The sequence below is a fragment of the Cyprinodon tularosa genome, unplaced genomic scaffold (genome assembly GCF_016077235.1).
Source record: "Cyprinodon tularosa strain WSP-4 unplaced genomic scaffold, ASM1607723v1 ctg698, whole genome shotgun sequence".
Taxonomy (NCBI): Eukaryota; Metazoa; Chordata; class Actinopteri; order Cyprinodontiformes; family Cyprinodontidae; genus Cyprinodon; species Cyprinodon tularosa.
In genome coordinates this window covers 215,771-235,610 of record NW_024039449.1, presented here as the reverse complement: position 1 = coordinate 235,610, position 19,840 = coordinate 215,771, and the positions used below count along the sequence as shown (strand labels likewise).

The window sequence follows — 19,840 nt, the reverse complement described above, 5'->3', positions numbered from 1 at the left end:
CCATTCTACTTTTAGAAATTCTAGGAACCACTAGTAAACCTGCAGATTGAGAGCCAAGTGCTCTGTTAGGAACATAAGGAACAATCAGATCTCTGATAACAGATGGAGCTTGGCCATTTAAGGCTTTATATGTGAGAAGGAGGATTTTAAATTCTATTATGGATTTAACAGGAAGCCAATGAAGAGAAGCCAGGATAGGCGAGATATGATCTCTCTTTTTCATTTTCATCAGAACTCTGGCTGCAGCATTTTGGATCAGCTGAAGGCTTTTAACTACAGTTTGTGGACTTCCTGATAGTAAAGAATGTCTCCTCTCTTTGTTTGTCTCCTCAGCCGCTGAACATCGCCTACTCCCACATATACAGCTCCTACAGAAACTTTGTTGGCCCTCCTCATTTCAAGACCATCTGCCGTCTCCTCGGTTACCAAGGCATCGCCGTAGTGATGGAGGAGCTGCTCAAGATTGTCAAGAGCCTGGTATTTTATCTTCGCCACCCCCACCCCTTCATTTTTCCAACACATTTTTTCCCCCTTAATGATCTGAGTTCTCTAACTTTCTCATCTTCTTCCTTTGCCTGCTGTCATCTATTCATCGTCTCTGTCACTTCGCAGTTACAGGGAACCATCCTGCAGTACGTAAAAACTCTGATAGAAGTCATGCCCAAGATCTGCCGTCTGCCACGCCATGAATATGGCTCCCCAGGTGAGCTGAAGTAGACCTTCGAGGAATAGTTGGGGTTTTTGATATGGGCAGTATGGCTCACTGCCCAGGGCACCAATTCAAGTTTTAGTTTTAGTGTTTTGGATGAAAATGCTCATTAATTATAGTTACAATTAAGTAGCTTAAGATGTGAAAAATGTTGTCTATTTTTAGTCTCCTCTATAATATCTATTTATTTATTTTCAGTTCATTTATTTACCATTTATTCTGGACTATACAGTACCCCCCCGCCTAAAAAAAAATAAAATAAAATAAAAATGTTTGTTTGAAAAACTGGTAACGTAAAAATATCAGCTGCACCGGGCTATAGGCCCCAGACATCTACTGAACCGTCCCCAACTATACCTGTAGGGGGAGCTCTACATATCACACATAGAGTAGAGATGAAAAAAAATGCTAGCAACAGTTAGCCTGTTGGCTTGAAATGTTAAGAGCGCTAATTTTCATTTAGCACAAGCACAGGAGCAGCAAAGCTGCTTCAGCTGCGCGGCGGAAAAAGTGGGTATGATGCACGTTGGCCAGAGCTACTCTATCCTTTCTTTGCCTCGCAGCTATATTTGCTGTGATCAGTTGGAATAAAGGAGTTTTAATATGTTTTTAAATGGAAAAATCCACCTGAAAACTTAATCAGTGCAGTCAGTTCATTCAGATTACCATCCTGCCTTCAAATATTATTTCTGTCGAGGCTGCTTAGACCCGCACATACCGGCGGTGCGCTGTCAGTAGGAATCCCATTCAACAGCAGCCTCTGGCTCGGTCGCCTCCTCGCGATTTACAACGGCGGCTGGAAAGCGGTTTTCATGTACGTAATCCAAACTGCAGGCACCAGGATAATAAAAGCGAACATATTCTGCCGGCAGGTTTCCACATTTTAAGTTCATTTAGGCGTTAATAAACTGTTTCAGAGGAGTGATCATGGCGCTCTGCATCAGCAGCGCTGTGTCTGTCTCCCTGCCAGCTCCCAGATCAGCTTCTCTGATTTGTTGATGCGGTGCGTCATGCAGAAAAAGTTAAATTTTTCCATCTGGAACAGCATCTGCGTTTGCGACGCATCGCACGCATCAGATGCTAAAACGCTCCCGACGTGCTGCGCCTGCTACTCAAAACGCACTGCGGGACGTTTTGCTGCGCCTTGACAGACGTCAACCATTGACTTTGCATGCAAACTAGCTGCTCCTGCTGCGTCTGCTGCTTTTGGTGTGAAGACAGCATAAATGCTGTGTGCTAACAAGCTAATGATAGCTAGCATTCTTTGTCATCCTTACACTGTGTGATATGTAGAGCTCCCCCTACAGATTTAGTGGGGAAATGTGTCCGTTTATTCTGGACTCTCTAGCACTCCTCACTATAAGTCGCACCAACAAAGTTTGCTTAACAAACTGTAAATGTACCGACATAATCAGCACTATGCTATAAGCCCCTGACATCTACTGAACTGCTAGCTATGCAATGCTAAAACAATGCTAGCTACCGTTAGCTTGTTAGCCCACATCATTAAGAGCTTCTAATGAAATATGGGGCTTAATCAGCTCTTTATTTCAGCTCTGCAGGAGTTGCGCATAATGTCTTCATTATTTCGATAGCTTTAATGCAGCAAATACATTTCAAAATATGTTAAAATGTGGACATTTGTTCTCCATCAAGCCTTCTACTAGCATGTGCTGATGCTAAAGGAAAATTAGCTCTCTTAATTCCGCAAGCCAACAAGCTAACGGTAGCTAGCATTCTTTTTAGTCCCTACTCTACTGTTCTTGGTCAAGCCTTCTGCTAGTACGAGCTTGTGCTAAATGAAAATTTGCGCTTTCTTCTTTGATTTCCATCTGTGACTCCCACCCCCCTTTGGTTGAAGAAAAACCCACAGAAAAGCGGCACCTTCACATCAGCTGCATGGTTCAAAGTGTGGAAAAAAAAATAGCGGCTTATAGCCCGGAAAATACGGTACTCTCCATATGTATACAAAGTATACCTCCTATAAATGTCAATGAGTTATTACAAAATAATCTGATATATACAGTTGTGGTCAAAAGTGTACCTACACTTGTAAAAAATCATAATGTTATGGCTGTCTTGAGTCTTCAATAAGTTCTACAACTCTTATTTTTCTGTGATAGAGTGATCGGAACACATACATGTTTGTCACAAAAAACAGTCATAAAATTTGGTTCTTTCATAAATTTATTATGGGTCTGCTGAAAATGTCACCAAATCTGCTGGGTCAAAAATATACATACAGCAACATTAGTATTTGGTTACATGTCCCTTGGCCATTTTCACGGCAACTAGGCGCTTTTGGTAGCCATCCACAAGGTCCTGGCAAGCTTCAGGTCGAATGTTTGACCACTCTTCTTGACAGAATTGGTGCAGTTCAGCTAAATGTGATGGTTTTCTTGCATGAACCTGTTTCTTTAGCACTGTCCACATGTTCTCAATGTGGTTTAAGTCTGGACTTTGGGAAGGCCATTCTAAAACCTTAATTCTAGCCTGGTTTAGCCATTCCTTTACCACTTTTGATGTGTGTTTTGGGTCATTGTCTTGTTGGAACACCCAACTGCGCCCAAGACCCAACCTTCGGGCTGATGGTTTTAAGTTTTCCTGCAGAATTTGGAGGTAATCCTCCTTCTTCATTATCCCATTTACTTTCTGCAAAGAACCAGTTCCACTGGCAGCAAAACATCCCCAGAGCATAATACTACCACCACCATGCTTGACAGTAGGCATGGTGTTCCTGGGATTAAAGGCCTCACCTTTTCTCCTCCAAACATATTGCTGGGTGTTGTGGCCAAACAGCTCAATTTTTGTTTCATCTGACCAGAGAACTTTCCTCCAGAAGGTTTTATCTTTGTCCATGTGATCAGTAGCAAACTTCAGCCGAGTCTTAAGGTGCCTTTTCTGGACTTCTTTCTTGCACGGCAGCCTCTCAGTCCATTCCGATGTAAAACACGCTTGACTGTGGAGACTGAAACCTGTGTTCCATCAGCTTCCAAATCCTTGCAGACCTGCTTCTTGGTGATTCTTGGTTGACTCTTGACCATCCTGACCAATCTCCTCTCGGCAGCATGTGATAGCTTGCGTTTTCTTCCTGATCGTGGCAGTGACACAACTGTTCCATGCACTTTATACTTGCGTATAATTGTCTGCACAGTTGCTCTTGGGACCTGTAGCTGCTTTGAAATGGCTCCAAGTGACTTCCCTGACTTGTTCAAGTCAATAATTCGCTTTTTCAGATCCACACTGAGTTCCTTTGACTTTCCCCTTGTAGCTTTTGTAGCTGAGTCTAATCACTGGGTCAAATGAGCCCTATTTAAATGGGCTCATGAGAAGTCAACAGCTGTAGTCAATCAGAATCACTTAGAAGAAGTGAAGAGGCCATGACATGAAGCTAATTTGATTGACACAACTCGCTACATCACCAAAGTTGACAAATTTTGTTGCTGTATGTATATTTTTGACCCAGCAGATTTGGTGACATTTTCAGCAGACCCATAATAAATTTATGGAAGAACCAAATTTTATGACTGTTTTTTGTGACAAACATGTATGTGTTCCGATCACTCTATCACAGAAAAATAAGAGTTGTAGAACTTATTGAAGACTCAAGACAGCCATAACATTATGATTTTTTACAAGTGTAGGTACACTTTTGACCACAACTGTACATATTTATTAGGGCTGCACTGGAAAAACGATCTAGAAATGAGTAAAAATGTCTTAAATTACGTGTATTTACCCTTAATTTGAGTAGGTAAATGAGATAGTTTGCCAATGGAATGAGTATTTTTACTCTAAAAATAAGATGATTAGATAATATGCACTTGAAATAAGACAATGCAATTGTGTTTTCTTTTTTTAAATGTAAATTGTCTTGTTCCATTGGCAAAACATCTCTTTTACCTCCTCAATCCAAGAACAAATGCACTTATTTTAAGAAATAATGACTTATCTAGATTTAGATTTTTTTCCAGTCTGAAACAATTAATCGTTGTTAATCAATTATTGAAATAATTGTCAACTAATTTAGTAATTGATTAATCACTAACTGGAGTAGGAATTACACCAAGATAAATTAAAAAAATATAAAAATGTTGCATTTAAGATAATAAAAACTTTGTCCTCTGTCAATCTGCTCTATATAGAACTCCTCAAGTGGAAAAGTTTCAGTTTCACCTGGTTTAATTTCAGGAAGTTTTTGCTATCCGATTATAAATTGATTAATCGAAAAGATTTAAACTTAAAACACTAACCTGCTTTTAAAGGAGAAAAGGGTTCATAGTGATCAAATCTAAAGAACTCCACCTTGATTTGTAGTTATTTCCTATAAAACATTTAGTTTCTGTATGAAATTAAGCAATGATAAAGCCAATAAAGTACAAATAAATTCTATACAAACAGAATAAGCGCACCACATATTATTGGATTGATTTAAGCTTTTTAAAGCCATTTTATCCGCCGTCTTTCTGGTGTTACATCTCGGTATTCTTCCTGACCTACAGCCTCGCTTCCTGCCCAGACCTGTTCTGCAGATGTCAGTCAGATGGATTATCCCTGTTAGGATTCAGTAATCTGTAGATTACTGATGTTCCTTACCTCGGGTTCCTTGTGTGTTAACGATCCCTGACGTCCTGACGCTCTCACCTCATGTGGGTCAGAGCGAGCCGTACGAACCGGCTGACAGTTTGACATCATCCTGATTTGACCTGGAAATTCCTGATGAACCGCGGGATCGTGAGGCCGCCTTAGTAACCTCATGCTAAGTAATGCTGTGACCCCGTGCAGGTTTCTTCAGATTATCAAAACGATTAGAGACAAAGATAAATGAAGAACATAAAACATGGAGCTTTTCAAATATTGCAATATTTAAAGAGGAAAAAAGCAATTCAAACCACATTTTTTTTTGTTTCACTAAATTTTATATATCTAAGACCAGTAGAACTGGTTGAATTGGTTAAATAGAATTGGTTAAATAGAACCTGTATTAAAAATAAGAACAGAACAGCTTATCAATTTCACAGGAACTGATGAATGAAACGTTGAAGTATTTTGCTTTGGAAGGATTTTAATGGATTTTAAAGCCGTTTCTTTTCTGAACTACAGAGGGAACCTATGCTGGAGAGGATTCTTAATCATCCTGGTCATAGTCATTCCAAAAAAGTAAAAAAAAAAACAATCCACCAGATTTTACCAAGTTTGAAGACCTTTCGTTTCCCATCCAGGAAGCCTTTTCAATTCAAAATGTCTGAATTAGCGTTGAGTTCCAGGCTTTATATCAGAGGTCACGGATTAGCGTCCGCAGTCCGGATCCGGATCCAACCTGATTAAAAATATTTATAAATTAACGCATGTTGTCCGATGACAGTGTCTAATTTCACTTGCTCCGCTTCTCCTGTTAAAACGGTAAAGCCCTGGGGAGCGTCCGGCTCCAGGCTGCACGTGATCCAAATGAGCCAATGAGCTGTCAGTCTGGGTTGCTGCTGCTGCTACTTTTAGACACAGCAGGCAAACCTGTGGCAAGCCGGGCGATGGGAAAGAAGGAGAAGACCATGAGAAAAAGAGAGCAGAGAAAGTGTGGACTGCTGGAAGAACTGCGGTGAACTGGTGAAAGAAAAGTGAAATGGCGTGCTCAAAGATGACCCTGCACATTTAGAGGATGTTTGGCTCAACCTGCTGCTGTGAAGCAGGATTCTCCACCATGAACAGAATCAACAATAAATCTGGATCCAGGCTCAAAATGAGCACCTTGATATGTGCTTGAGAATGGCTTAGTCTCTGGTTAAACCCAGGTTTAAAGCCTTGCAGGGCAGCCTAAAGCCCACTGCCAACATTAAGACAGAAAAAAGAAAGAAAATAACAAACGCTCAGTTCAGGGGTTTGAGAAAATATGGGAATTAGGAAATTGTCTATATACCAAACTGAACTTTGCTATTTTTTTTTTCTATTTTTTTTATTTCAGTGTTAAATTCTGTTTAAAGTAACCGATTATAATTAAAAAGTCCCCGGACCTTTGCTGGTTGTTGATTTTCTTTATTCAGACCCTGTTGTTTTTTTATTGGTTACCCCTGATTTATATACTAGCCCAAAAGCGAAGTCTTGTTTTGGCCTAGAAGGCATGCTAATTGAACCAGAGGGAGCCTTAATCCACAAATATGTAGCAAAAAAAAAACCCTCCCATTTAAAAAAAAAAAAAAAATGCTGCCCTAAAAAAAGTCATCAAAAGTGAAGGTTCCCTCCATCTTTCTGGTCCCAAAGACTGGGTCACATTCTGACAGGCTGGTGGGATAAAGTTGTAAAGTTTTGTGATTAAAGCACATTTGATGTCTAATGATCACAGCTGTGAGGTTCTTCAAGATTAGAACTTTGCAGCAACAGTTAGCCATGGCGGCGTTAGCCTGATGGTCTGCTGCTTTTCTGCTTCTTTAATTGGTGAATTGATTCAATCAAAACGTCCAGAGGAGCGTCGACCCATTCGCTTTATTACCCTTGAATTCTACAACAGGACAGGGAGCAAAAACAGTCATGCAAGTCCAACTCTGATTGGCTAACGGATAATAAAAGAACGGTTTATGAGTTAATTGTGGTTAAGATAAGAGTGGCTGCAAAATTTATTTCTTATATTAATTTATGCTATAAAAGTTTTTCACTCAGTCTGTTTTGAATGCAAGGCCACAAAATGCCACAATAAGTGAGGGTGTTTGTCGACATGACCTACCTTCTTCCCATAACAAGCCAGGTTCTTTCTTAAGGTTTATTCATAACTTATTACTGTTTAACCAAAGTGTCTGTCATTTGTTTTGACTCTGAATACTTTCCATTATTGTAAGTAAGGAGGAACGAACGCTGCCAGGATCAGAACAGGGCTGATTACCGTGCAATAACAGCCGTTATAACTGTTCTCTTTTTGCAAAGATAAAAAAAGTTCCAACTGAGTGGAATCCATCGATCTCCATTTATTTAACTGGAGTGAATAGTTGAATTATTTTTTCCCCATAACAATGAGTTAGCAGAACCTGAAACAAATTAAAACAGTTAAAATTAATATATAATTATAATAGGGTTTTGCTCCATTATTGATGCAAGCAAAGAGCACGTTTTGTAAACGATCCTGTTTCCTCAGATTCTACTTTTTTCAAATTTATAATTTATTTCCATATTTTCTTTTTTTTTACTTTATTTGATTTTATATCATCAGATGTTGATTTTTCAGGTTGAGTTTTACGGATTGCATCTTTTATAAATCGAGTTTTACAGATCACATTTTCTTCACTTCAAGAAGAAATGTAACAAACGCTGGCTTTGACCAATAGAAATGCGTCTCCATGGGAAAGCCCGCCCCCAGAGGGGCAGAGAAAGTGATCAGAAATACGCAGAAGAAGGAGGTTTGAAATAAAAAAAAAAATAAAAAAATTGTTTCATTTTTTTGATTGCATTTTTTTAGGTTCTCATTTTCAAAACATGTTTTTTGCAACAATAATGGAACAAAATTTACATGATATTGTTTCTGATTTTAAAACTATTTTGAATAAATATTAATGTTTAATAAGGTGACCTAATGTGGAGAAGAAAGAGGCCTAAATAACTTCTGTCAAATATAGCAGAACAATATATTTTGGATTTAGGGTTAATTTCTGATTTTACATTGCAATAAAACATATTGATTAGCCAAATTTTTGTCTATTTTTGGTCTGTTTCTAATATTTGCTTAATGATCTAAAACATTTAGGCGTCACAATAAAGCAAAAGCACCAAATATTAACAGAAAGAGGCGAATCTTTCTCCCTACGTAGATTTTCTGTGGACTTTGTGGATCTCATTTTGTATTCTTGTCTCCTCAGGCATCCTGGAGTTCTTCCACCATCAGCTCAAGGACATCATTGAATACGCCGAGCTGAAGACGGACGTCTTCCAGAGTCTAAGGGAGGTGGGAAACGCCATCCTCTTCTGCCTGCTCATCGAACAAGCTCTGGTGAGGCCTCCCTCCCTAACCTGCTCTAATCACTTCCCTCTTATCAAGTCTTCTCCTGCTTTCCTGTCCTGGAAGCCTGAAGGTTCCTCCTCAGCTTCTCTCAGTAAATCAAACAGATGAAAAACTGTCAGTCTTGTAGGTTTGTTTGATCATTAATGAGTTTTTTTTGTCTGAAATACAACTCTATTTTTCATTACACGCTGGCAACTACCACAGGTGGTAAGGATTTAGCTTTTATTGATATCAAAATAACAGAAAGCATCTTTTATTTTATTTTAATCACATTTCTTTTTACTAATTCTATTTATTGCTCATATAATTTCATCTCCAATCAGCCGTGGAAAGAAAAGCTCTGAGATTTGTTGTAACTGTTCAGAAATAAGTTGAAATGCTGCAATGTTAAATATAGAAATCTCAGTGTCTTTGTTTTCCATGGATGAGGCGATCCGTTTTCTTTAGTTTGACTGCATTATGGCTCTCTAGTCTTTTTTTTCATAATGTTTCCACCATTTCTGACTGTGTGTCGCTTTGGTTTGCATCTGAGTGGGTTTGTTTGTGTTTTTCTTTGACTTCATCATTGCATGACTTCACTGGAGGCTTCAGGAGGCCGCTCTGCCGTATTTAGTTGACTAACACAAACATCTGAGCATGTTACTGATGTAGTAAGAAAGAAAAACCGACCTTAGTCGTAGGGAAATCAAGTCAAATCATTCTAGCTTAAACATGTTTATGTACTCTTTATCAGAAATTTAGAAAATTTCTATTTAAAAATAATCCTGTCTTAAAATCTGTGTTTTTTCCGTTATCTTCTGCAGGCCAGTTAGTTCTACGTCAGCCTGAACACCTAAATTCGTCCATATCAATGGTCATCTGTCAATCAAATTTTTTCGCTCATAGCATCTTGATTCATATGTCGCAGCTAATATACGCAACGGTTGAAATCAGAATCCTTTCCTTTCCCATTGAGTTGCGTCCCAGTGTTCACGGGGATGGACGTCTGTGTCTTCGGCAGGCGTAGAGCTAACAGAACTGGCAGCGTTGCGAGGCAAGGGCTCAAACATGTACGGCTGGAAGCCTTCTACACCAAACCAAGCTTCTGCCGCCCTGGCGTCCTCTTCCACAACATCTTCGTCCCCGCTTTCCTCCTCTAAATAAAAAATGGATGACGGAGGAGACTCATAAACTCTCCTCCTCTTGCATGTTTCCGCTGTCCATAGCGTTCCTTGACAGCGTCGTTTCTAAGTCACCAATTTAGTGCTACTTGGTCCCAATGGAATTTCCCATTGGGAACCTGCTAGCACGAAGTTGCTAACTGGTTAGCAAGATGCTTCCAACAAACCGGCCACAACCAAACTTGCTTGCAAACCTTCGAACAATTCCGCCCCCTTGATAATCGACCAATCACATTCACTTTATTAACTCGTTTAAAGTCGGGCACCACTAGGGAGAATTCAGAACTGCAACGGTTGGAACAGACGCTTTCCTACGACTTTAAACAGAGGGGGTTGGACTCAAGTTTCAGCTCTCAAAAACCTACAAAGCAGCAATAGAGTTGATTCCTTCCCACTATCATTTCAACGCCCCGGCCCCATGCAGGAGACAAAACATCTCGCCTGGGTAGCCGAGCCAACAATTTTGTGAGGGGATTTCTGTGCGCAATGATACTGTTAGGGGTGGAACGGTTCACAAAATTCACGGTTCGGTTCACGGTTTTGTGGTCACAGTTTTCAGTTCGGTTTGGTATATGTCGATTGTTAGCATGACATGTTGGTCATGTTGCTGTTAGCATAAACAAAACGTGTTGCACAATGCTTGCACACTGTTGCACTGTTATCCACAGCTTTCTTCCCGCCGTCATCGTAGGTCACTCTAAATGCAAAGTGGTCCCATACAGCAGACCTATAAAGTGCTGCTGGCGCGTCTTCCAACTCCTGTTCTTTCCCACTCGCCATACCCACACAATTCTCCACAACAACAGATTTGTTTCCTGCTACACCCGGCTACGCTGCTTCGCTTCTTCTTCTTCTTGGTGGTTGGCTTTGGTCGCAGTACCGCCACCTTCTGCTCTGGAGTGTAAACGCTTCGCCTATGAGAAAAAGGAGCAGCGCATGAACCGAACGCAACACGCGCGAACCGAACCGAGACAGTCGAACCGAACGGTTCGGACGGTTTTCATAAACCGTTCCATCCCTTATACTGTTAAAAAACATTTATTAATTATTTTAATTTGCTGTAGCTTATTGCAAGAAATAAAAGTCACCCTCAAAGAACAAAATAAAAGTATGGTTCTGTGTTGAGCTGAAAGGGGACATAATCTGGTTAAATTGCATCTAAGAAATACACAATTTTCAAGGGGAAGAACCCCCAGATCACCTGCAACAATGAAGTTTCTCTGGGCGGCAACCCTAAACTTGAGATGAAAGCAGCAATCGTTTGTCAATAAATGTGTCACTGCGCGATTATAGAATCACTAACCGGGATAGCACGCTAACAATAAAGCTTATGGGACACATAGCATTTATTTTATATGTAGTTTATTTGTTTATTATTATTTAGTAATAATTCTCTAAAGAGTCTCATGGCCGTCTGGCTGCCCTAGAAACAAAGTAAGTTACTAGAAATAATTTTTTGCCTCTTATCTTGACCCATAGTCCCAGGAGGAAGTGTGTGACCTGCTTCATGCCGCCCCCTTCCAGAACATTCTTCCTAGAGTCTACATCAAAGGTAGCTAAAAACCTTAAATCACTGAGTCAGAATGCCGCAGTGTGTGAATTAGGAGCCTAAGTGCTGCTGTATGACGTGCAGAGGGAGAGCGGCTGGAGGTGAGGATGAAGAGGCTGGAGGCCAAATACGCCCCGCTCCACCTGGTGCCTCTGATCGAGAGGCTCGGGACTCCTCAGGTGAGTCGGGTTTTATCCGCTGGAGGTGTAGCTCCCAGATCTGCTCGGGTCCTGCTTCATGCCAGTGACGTTACTCTACATGATTGGCTGAACGTTGCCACAAAACATTGTGGTTGCCCTGACAACGATAATAACATCACGCAGCGTCTGTGTGCTCAGTCTGGAGCATCTGTAGCGTTAGCGATGAAGTTTTACCTGATCGATAACAAAACTGAAGAAAGAAATCTGTTTCTGGTGAAAAAAGAAACTGTTAGACCGTGATATAAAGGAGGAGAGCTGGGTAGCTCTGTGGCTAGCTGTGCTCAGTAGCTAACAGGTTAGCCTCTTTTAGCTTGTTCAGTTAGCCAAATTAAGCTACACTACTTTTAACTCTGTGTCGTGTTCTACAAGCAGAATAACTGTTATATTTCTCTAAAAACTCTATGAAAGTCATTTTTAAGATGTTCCATTTGTCCTTCCTGCCCTCAGATCTTAATAAAAGAATAAAAATAAGCTGAGACATTTTTTTATCTCCTTGTTAAATAGCAGAGCTCAGTCTGTCTTCATTCTATTCAGTTTATTTCTATAGCTCCAATTCACATCATGTCATCTCAGGTCACTTTCCAGTTCACCAGATCATCCAGTCAGATTGATTCAAAGTTTTCTATCTAAGGAAAACCAGCTGATTGCATCGACTCATTGACTCTTCAGCAATCCCTCACACCAAGCATGCTTGTAGCGACAGTGGAGAGGAAAAACTCCCTTTGAAAAGGAAGACACCTCCAGCAGAACCAGGCTCAGTGTGAGCGGCCATCTGCTGAGGCCCACTGGGGTTCAAGGAGACAGAAGCAGACATAGAAAAAGCAACTTTAAAAGGCGGCTCCACTTTAAAAGTCAGTACTTTCTGTCAAGACTGACAACGATTGTTTTCTACTCGCCAATAAAGTGTAAAATAATAGCAAATATAGGTAATAAAATGTTGCGACTCCTAAAGAGATTTGATCCTTAAGAAACGGGTGCAATACATTTTGTCCGAGTGGAGTTACCATATCTTGACGTCATAAGAAAGTTTGGCGCCCCGAGCTGATCTGGTACCTACAGAGGAACTACATGAGCAAAAAAAATGGTCTGCTTCCTTTTTTTTTTCCCTTTACAAACGTGTTTTTGTTAATGCTACTCTACCCAAACCATTATCTTTACATTTCTAGCAAATAGCCATCGCGAGGGAGGGGGACCTGCTGACCAAAGAGCGTCTCTGCTGCGGCCTCTCCATGTTCGAGGTCATCCTGACGCGCATCCGCAGCTTCCTGCAGGACGGGGTGTGGCGTGGACCTCCGCCCACCAACGGCGTGATGCACGTGGACGAGTGCATGGAGTTCCACCGCCTGTGGAGCGCCATGCAGTTCGTCTACTGCATCCCCGTCGGCACACACGAGTTCACGGCAGAGTAAGTAGCATCTGGCTGACATCTGTCAGCGCATGGCTTGAAGGTGGGAGCTGACTGTTTAAAACCCTTGGCACATGTCGGCTCGTTTGAAACCTTTCATTGGCTACAAAGCCCAACAGCCCACGCGGTTTTAACCAATAACAGCCAGACTCTTTAAGGAGTAAAAGCGTGCATCACTGGAGGACTGGAAGTGAGATTTCGGGGACTATATCTCGCTCAAATTGCGTCATAAAAATATGCAGACATTTGTATCTTGTAGATAAGAAGATGAGGTAAAGAAACATACAAAACCTTAGCAAGATGCTAAGCATTAGCTTTGACCAGCTAACTATCTGATGTCAACAACCGGATTTTCTCATCATGGAATATTTTTATAAAAAATATGCTGGATTACTTTTAATCTGTGGACCCTTATGGACGAATAGTATAAACAATTGAAGATTAGATTTATAAAATGGCTTCTGGAGGCCTTCATGGCTGCTTTAGTTTATTGAAACTGACTTCCTGTCTCGTGTTTTGTTGCAGGCAGTGCTTTGGGGACGGCCTAAACTGGGCGGGGTGCGCCATCATCGTGCTGCTCGGACAGCAGCGCCGTTTTGACCTCTTCGACTTTTGCTACCACCTGCTCAAAGTCCAAAGGCAGGACGGCAAAGACGAGATCATCAAGAATGTGGTGAGTGTATTTCATTGGCTGCAACTGTGAAATCACAGCAATAAAAAATCAAATCAAATAAAAAAAAAACAATTCAGAAATAATCCTTTGAAAACTTTCCTTTAAAAAAGGTTTTAAGAGCACCTTTGCGGTTTCCTGAGATTTTAGTTGTTTTTTTAATATTCTTTTTAAATACATTTTCTTGATTTTATATTAAGTGTTTTGTAGTTTCTCTTCATCAGACTGAGTTCTGTTTTATGGAGGAACATTAAAAATCTGGATAATCTCCAGTCCTCCTGTGTTTACATAGGAGCAGAGATGACTCCCCTCTATGGATGTAGATTAATTGCAGCATTTTAAGAAATCTTTAAAATAATGAAATCCATTATTAGCAGTTATCTAAATGAATCTAATTTTAAAGTTGTCTTGGTATTTTAGATTATCTATTTACACAGCATTAGAAAAAAACATAATTCTATTTACTTTTGTTCTGGAGTAATTTAGTGATTTCTAACCAGCTGCCAACATTTACTGATCCTCAAAGCTGTATAATGCTGCTTTTTCACTAGTACCAATTTAGAGCGGTTCACTACAGACCCAATCACCTTTTCAGCGTCTCCATGGTAACCATTACATTGATCTGCTGCTGTTTTTAGAGCCTGCTCATTTTTGGTTCCAACCGCTGCGAGTTGGCTTAAAAACAGCATCAGAGGACTGATGGTCACCAGTTGGTTAGTGGGCGGAGTCACTACTCATAGCTTGTTTTCATAAATATCTTTTTTTTTTTTCTCAACAGTGTCCTGTCTGGCAATGTGACAATAAGAATAATTGTCTTGATGCGAAAAAGAGCCCAACAGATTTTACTTTCACAAGTGGAGCAGTACGGCAATTGCTATGTTGCTCCACTTGTTTCATGCATATAAATTGCTTTATTATAATTATGCAGGATGACATTGCAATGTAAATAGAGCAGAAGATGAAAAACAGAAGAAGAAAAAGAGAAAAGATGAAAGAGGAGATGGAAAGGAGAAAATGACAAAACAATTTTCAGTCTGCTTCATCACCTGCAACGAGATGCTATAAATAATATCTTTAACTAATAAATAATGTTTATGTTGAGCTTATTGTGTATTTAAGCACTATTATAAGATGGCAGCAGGTAGTGTTAGCACTAGCTAGCTTTAGCTTAGCTTTACACGTGGGTGGGTCTGTGGGTCTAGATACGGCTGAGGTGGTGAGGAAGTGGGGGTAAGGACATGAGGGCCAAAAAGAGCAGGGTTCAGGTCCCAGCGTTCCCATGGACCTCGCTCTGCTAGCTGGTACAACTTCATGAGTTGTTTTCCAACATTGCTGTCATACAAACTAAACGAGCCGGCCTCCTGTCTGTTGCACTGTCTGCGCTCACCTACAATTACAGCGTCTTTGCGTTCACTGCGACACCTACGCAGAGGACCTAGTTTGAAAGTATAAATCAGGGTTTAGCAGCAGGTAGTGTTAGCAGCAGGTAGTGTTAGCTTAACTTTACATGTTCATCCTTCCATTTAATACCACATTCTCATCATAGATCCGGCCCCCACTGAGATGCTGCTCCATCATAATGGAAAATGGATAAATCTGGGTTGAACTTAACAGAATAGATGAGTTACTAATGGAAAAAGGCAAAACGGTGGTTCACAGTTAAACAACATAAAACACTCGGTAGTGTTAGCAATAGCTAGTGTTAGAAGCAGGTGGTGTTAGCAGCAGGTGGTGTTAGCAGCAGGTGGTGTTAGCAGCAGGTGGTGTTAGCAGCAGGTGGTGTTAGCAGCAGGTGGTGTTAGCAGCAGGTGGTATTAGCAATAGGTAGTGTTAGCAGCAGGTGGTGTTAGCAGCAGGTGGTCTTAGCAATAGGTGGTGTTAGCAGCAGGTGGTGTTAGCAGCAGGTGGTCTTAACAATAGGTAGTGTTAGCAGCAGGTGGTGTTAGCAATAGGTGGTGTTAGCAGCAGGTGGTCTTAACAATAGGTAGTGTTAGCAGCAGGTGGTGTTAGCAATAGGTGGTGTTAGCAGCAGGTGGTGTTAGCAGCAGGTGGTGTTAGCAGCAGGTGGTGTTAGCAATAGGTAGTGTTAGCAGCAGGTAGTGTTAGCAGCAGGTAGTGTTAGCAGCAGGTGGTCTTAGCAATAGGTAGTGTTAGCAGCAGGTGGTGTTAGCAGCAGGTGGTGTTAGCAGCAGGTGGTGTTAGCAGCAGGTAGTGTTAGCAGCAGGTGGTCTTAGCAATAGGTAGTGTTAGCAGCAGGTGGTGTTAGCAGCAGGTGGTGTTAGCAGCAGGTGGTCTTAACAATAGGTAGTGTTAGCAGCAGGTGGTGTTAGCAGCAGGTGGTCTTAGCAATAGGTGGTGTTAGCAGCAGGTGGTGTTAGCAGCAGGTGGTGTTAGCAGCAGGTAGTGTTAGCAGCAGGTGCTGTTAGCAGCAGGTGGTCTTAGCAATAGGTAGTGTTAGCAGCAGGTAGTGTTAGCAGCAGGTGGTGTTAGCAATAGGTAGTGTTAGCAGCAGGTGGTGTTAGCAGCAGGCGGTGTTAGCAGCAGGTAGTGTTAGCAGCAGGTAGTGTTAGCTTAACTTTACATGTTCATCCTTCCATTTAATACCACATTCTCATCATAGATCTGGCCCCCACTGAGATGCTGCTCCATCATAATGGACAATGGATGAATCTGGGTTGAACTGACCGGAATAGATGAGTTACTAATGGAAAAAAGGCAAAACAGTGGTTCACAGTTGAACAACATAAAACACTCGGTAGTGTTAGCAATAGCTAGTGTTAGAAGCAGGTGGTGTTAGCAGCAGGTGGTGTTAGCAATAGCTAGTGTTAGAAGCAGGTGGTGTTAGCAGCAGGTGGTGTTAGCAGCAGGTGGTGTTAGCAGCAGGTAGTGTTAGCAGCAGGTGCTGTTAGCAGCAGGTGCTGTTAGCAGCAGGTGGTATTAGCAATAGGTAGTGTTAGCAGCAGGTGGTGTTAGCAGCAGGTGGTCTTAGCAATAGGTAGTGTTAGCAGCAGGTGCTGTTAGCAGCAGGTAGTGTTAGCAGCAGGTAGTGTTAGCAGCAGGTAGTGTTAGCAGCAGGTAGTGTTAGCAATAGGTAGTGTTAGCAGCAAGTAGTATTAGCAGCAGGTAGTGTTAGCAGCAGGTGGTCTTAGCAATAGGTAGTGTTAGCAGCAGGTGGTGTTAGCAGCAGGTGGTGTTAGCAGCAGGTAGTGTTAGCAGCAGGTAGTGTTAGCAGCAGGTGCTGTTAGCAGCAGGTGGTATTAGCAATAGGTAGTGTTAGCAGCAGGTGGTGTTAGCAGCAGGTGGTCTTAGCAATAGGTGGTGTTAGCAGCAGGTGGTGTTAGCAGCAGGTGGTCTTAACAATAGGTAGTGTTAGCAGCAGGTGGTGTTAGCAGCAGGTGGTGTTAGCAGCAGGTGGTGTTAGCAGCAGGTGGTGTTAGCAGCAGGTAGTGTTAGCAGCAGGTGCTGTTAGCAGCAGGTGGTCTTAACAATAGGTAGTGTTAGCAGCAGGTGGTGTTAGCAGCAGGTGGTGTTAGCAGCAGGTAGTATTAGCAGCAGGTAGTGTTAGCAGCAGGTGGTCTTAGCAATAGGTAGTGTTAGCAGCAGGTGGTGTTAGCAGCAGGTAGTGTTAGCAATAGGTAGTGTTAGCAGCAGGTGGTGTTAGCAGCAGGTGGTGTTAGCAGCAGGTGGTGTTAGCAGCAGGTAGTGTTAGCAGCAGGTGGTGTTAGCAGCAGGTAGTGTTAGCAGCAGGTGGTGTTAGCAGCAGGTGGTGTTAGCAGCAGGTGGTGTTAGCAGCAGGTAGTGTTAGCAGCAGGTAGTGTTAGCAGCAGGTGGTGTTAGCAGCAGGTGGTGTTAGCAGCAGGTGGTCTTAGCAATAGGTAGTGTTAGCAGCAGGTAGTGTTAGCAATAGGTAGTGTTAGCAGCAGGTGGTGTTAGCAGCAGGTGGTGTTAGCAGCAGGTGGTGTTAGCAGCAGGTGGTGTTAGCAGCAGGTAGTGTTAGCAGCAGGTGCTGTTAGCAGCAGGTGCTGTTAGCAGCAGGTGGTGTTAGCAATAGGTAGTGTTAGCAGCAGGTGGTGTTAGCAGCAGGTGGTGTTAGCAGCAGGTGGTGTTAGCAGCAGGTAGTGTTAGCAGCAGGTGGTGTTAGCAGCAGGTAGTGTTAGCAGCAGGTGGTGTTAGCAGCAGGTGGTGTTAGCAGCAGGTGCTGTTAGCAGCAGGTGGTCTTAGCAATAGGTAGTGTTAGCAGCAGGTGGTGTTAGCAATAGGTAGTGTTAGCAATAGGTAGTGTTAGCAGCAGGTGGTGTTAGCAGCAGGTGGTGTTAGCAGCAGGTAGTGTTAGCAGCAGGTGCTGTTAGCAGCAGGTGGTCTTAGCAATAGGTAGTGTTAGCAGCAGGTGCTGTTAGCAGCAGGTGGTGTTAGCAGCAGGTAGTGTTAGCAGCAGGTGCTGTTAGCAGCAGGTGGTCTTAGCAATAGGTAGTGTTAGCAGCAGGTGGTGTTAGCAGCAGGTAGTGTTAGCAGCAGGTGCTGTTAGCAGCAGGTGGTCTTAGCAATAGGTAGTGTTAGCAGCAGGTGGTGTTAGCAGCAGGCGGTGTTAGCAGTGGCTGATACTGCACAGCCAGGTATTGTTTTGGGGCCAAAAAATGTAATTGCCGCAACACTAATCAGTGGTTCACAGTTCAGCAACATAAAAAAATGGTAACAACGCCACCATTTTGCCTCCATGTTACTCTCCCAACCGCTTGCCCTCTCCCACCTCTTGAAGACTAAGTGAACTGAAGACGCAACTTAAAACATCTAAGAAAAAAGTTTTCATCCCTGTCTCCTCTGTCTTTAATTTTAAACATCCTCTCCAAGTCTAAAGTATTTAATCTTTGGTCGTCTTTTCATTGTAATTACTTTACATACAGGAGGCCAAAGGTTAGAGCCACTTGGATCTCAGAGGTTCTGAGTTCCAGTTCCACTCCCACAGACTGCCACTCTGGGTCCCTGAGCAAGACCCTTAACCCCACACTGCTCCCCGGCCGCCGTACAATGGCAGCCAACTGCTCCTCAAGGGGATGGGTTAAATGCAGAGTCCATTTCGTTTCTCTGTACTTGTGACAGTGGAATGACAAAAGATGGAAAAAAAAATATGTGCGGCACATTAAGAGTTTTTTCTTTTTTAAATTTCATGTTTAAATTTGATGGGAAAGGTGTCACCTTTCTTGCTTCTCCAGTAAAAAATGTTGAAATGTTGAAGGGGCAGGAATACTTTCAAAGATGTGTGATTTTTAAAATTTAAATTTTGCATTCTTGTTTTCCTCTGCAGCCCCTGAAGAAGATGGCCGACCGCATCAGAAAGTACCAGATCCTCAACAATGAGATATTCGCCATCCTCAACAAGTACATGAAGGCGGTGGAGACGGACAGTTCCACCGTGGAGCACGTTCGCTGTTTTCAGCCACCTATACACCAGTCCCTGGCTACCACGTGTTGAAACCACCAATAGTGCTCACGCTGTCTGAATGAAACGCTCTCACACCCATACATTCATTCCTCCTTTAGCTGTGATGCTAACGTCTGCCTCGCCGCTGACGGCTCGTCTCGGCTTCATCGAAAAAGCATCCGACTTTTGATTCTTAATAAAAGTGGAGCGAAGCGGTGGTTTAAATGTTTTCACATCTTTCTTTTCTGATTAATCTAAGTTTATATTCTGTGTCTCTCACTCAGAATCATGCATGCCTTCTCCTATTATTTCAGCTGCTCAGTTTTGTATCTGACCACCAACTTATGGGCCAAACTAAAGTGAATCTAAGTTTAAAATCTATTTAGCAAAATTTAAAGGCAGTTCTGATTTGGTAGTTGGATAAACTAAACAGGTTTTTCTGATCTCCAGAACAATCAGCCACATCGCCCACTCTCTCACGCTGCAAAAACATTCTGAAAATGAGTTAAAATTTCTTAAATTAAGTGTATTTACCCTTAATTTTATGGAGCTATAATAACTTGAATAGGTAAATAAGATGATCTGCCAATGGAATTTACTCTTAAAATGAGATAATTAGGTATTATGCACTTGAAATAAAAGACTACAGTTGCTTTTCCTTATTTTAAATGTAACTTGTCTTCTTCCATTGGCAATTTGTCTCACTTAACTGCTCAAGTCAAGAAAAAAAATGCACAAATTTTAAGG

General features: G+C 41.9%; 1 protein-coding gene across 2 annotated transcripts in view; it reads left to right on the top strand.

Annotated features, from left to right (window-relative positions):
• Positions 1 to 19,144, top strand: part of cyfip2 (cytoplasmic FMR1 interacting protein 2) — a 60,796-nt gene extending 41,652 nt beyond the window's left edge. Inside the window, exons 23-30 of one of the 2 annotated variants that reach the window (XM_038268200.1) lie at positions 334 to 477; positions 613 to 703; positions 8,548 to 8,678; positions 11,330 to 11,402; positions 11,484 to 11,578; positions 12,766 to 13,004; positions 13,530 to 13,677; positions 18,977 to 19,144. In XM_038268200.1, the coding sequence (XP_038124128.1) occupies positions 334 to 477; positions 613 to 703; positions 8,548 to 8,678; positions 11,330 to 11,402; positions 11,484 to 11,578; positions 12,766 to 13,004; positions 13,530 to 13,677; positions 18,977 to 19,144 (1,089 nt within the window). Of the gene's footprint in view, positions 1 to 333; positions 478 to 612; positions 704 to 8,547; positions 8,679 to 8,894; positions 8,925 to 11,329; positions 11,403 to 11,483; positions 11,579 to 12,765; positions 13,005 to 13,529; positions 13,678 to 18,976 lie in introns of those variants that run through there. The other variant, XM_038268201.1, reaches the window with a different exon arrangement.
• The last annotated feature ends 696 nt before the right edge of the window (positions 19,145 to 19,840 follow it).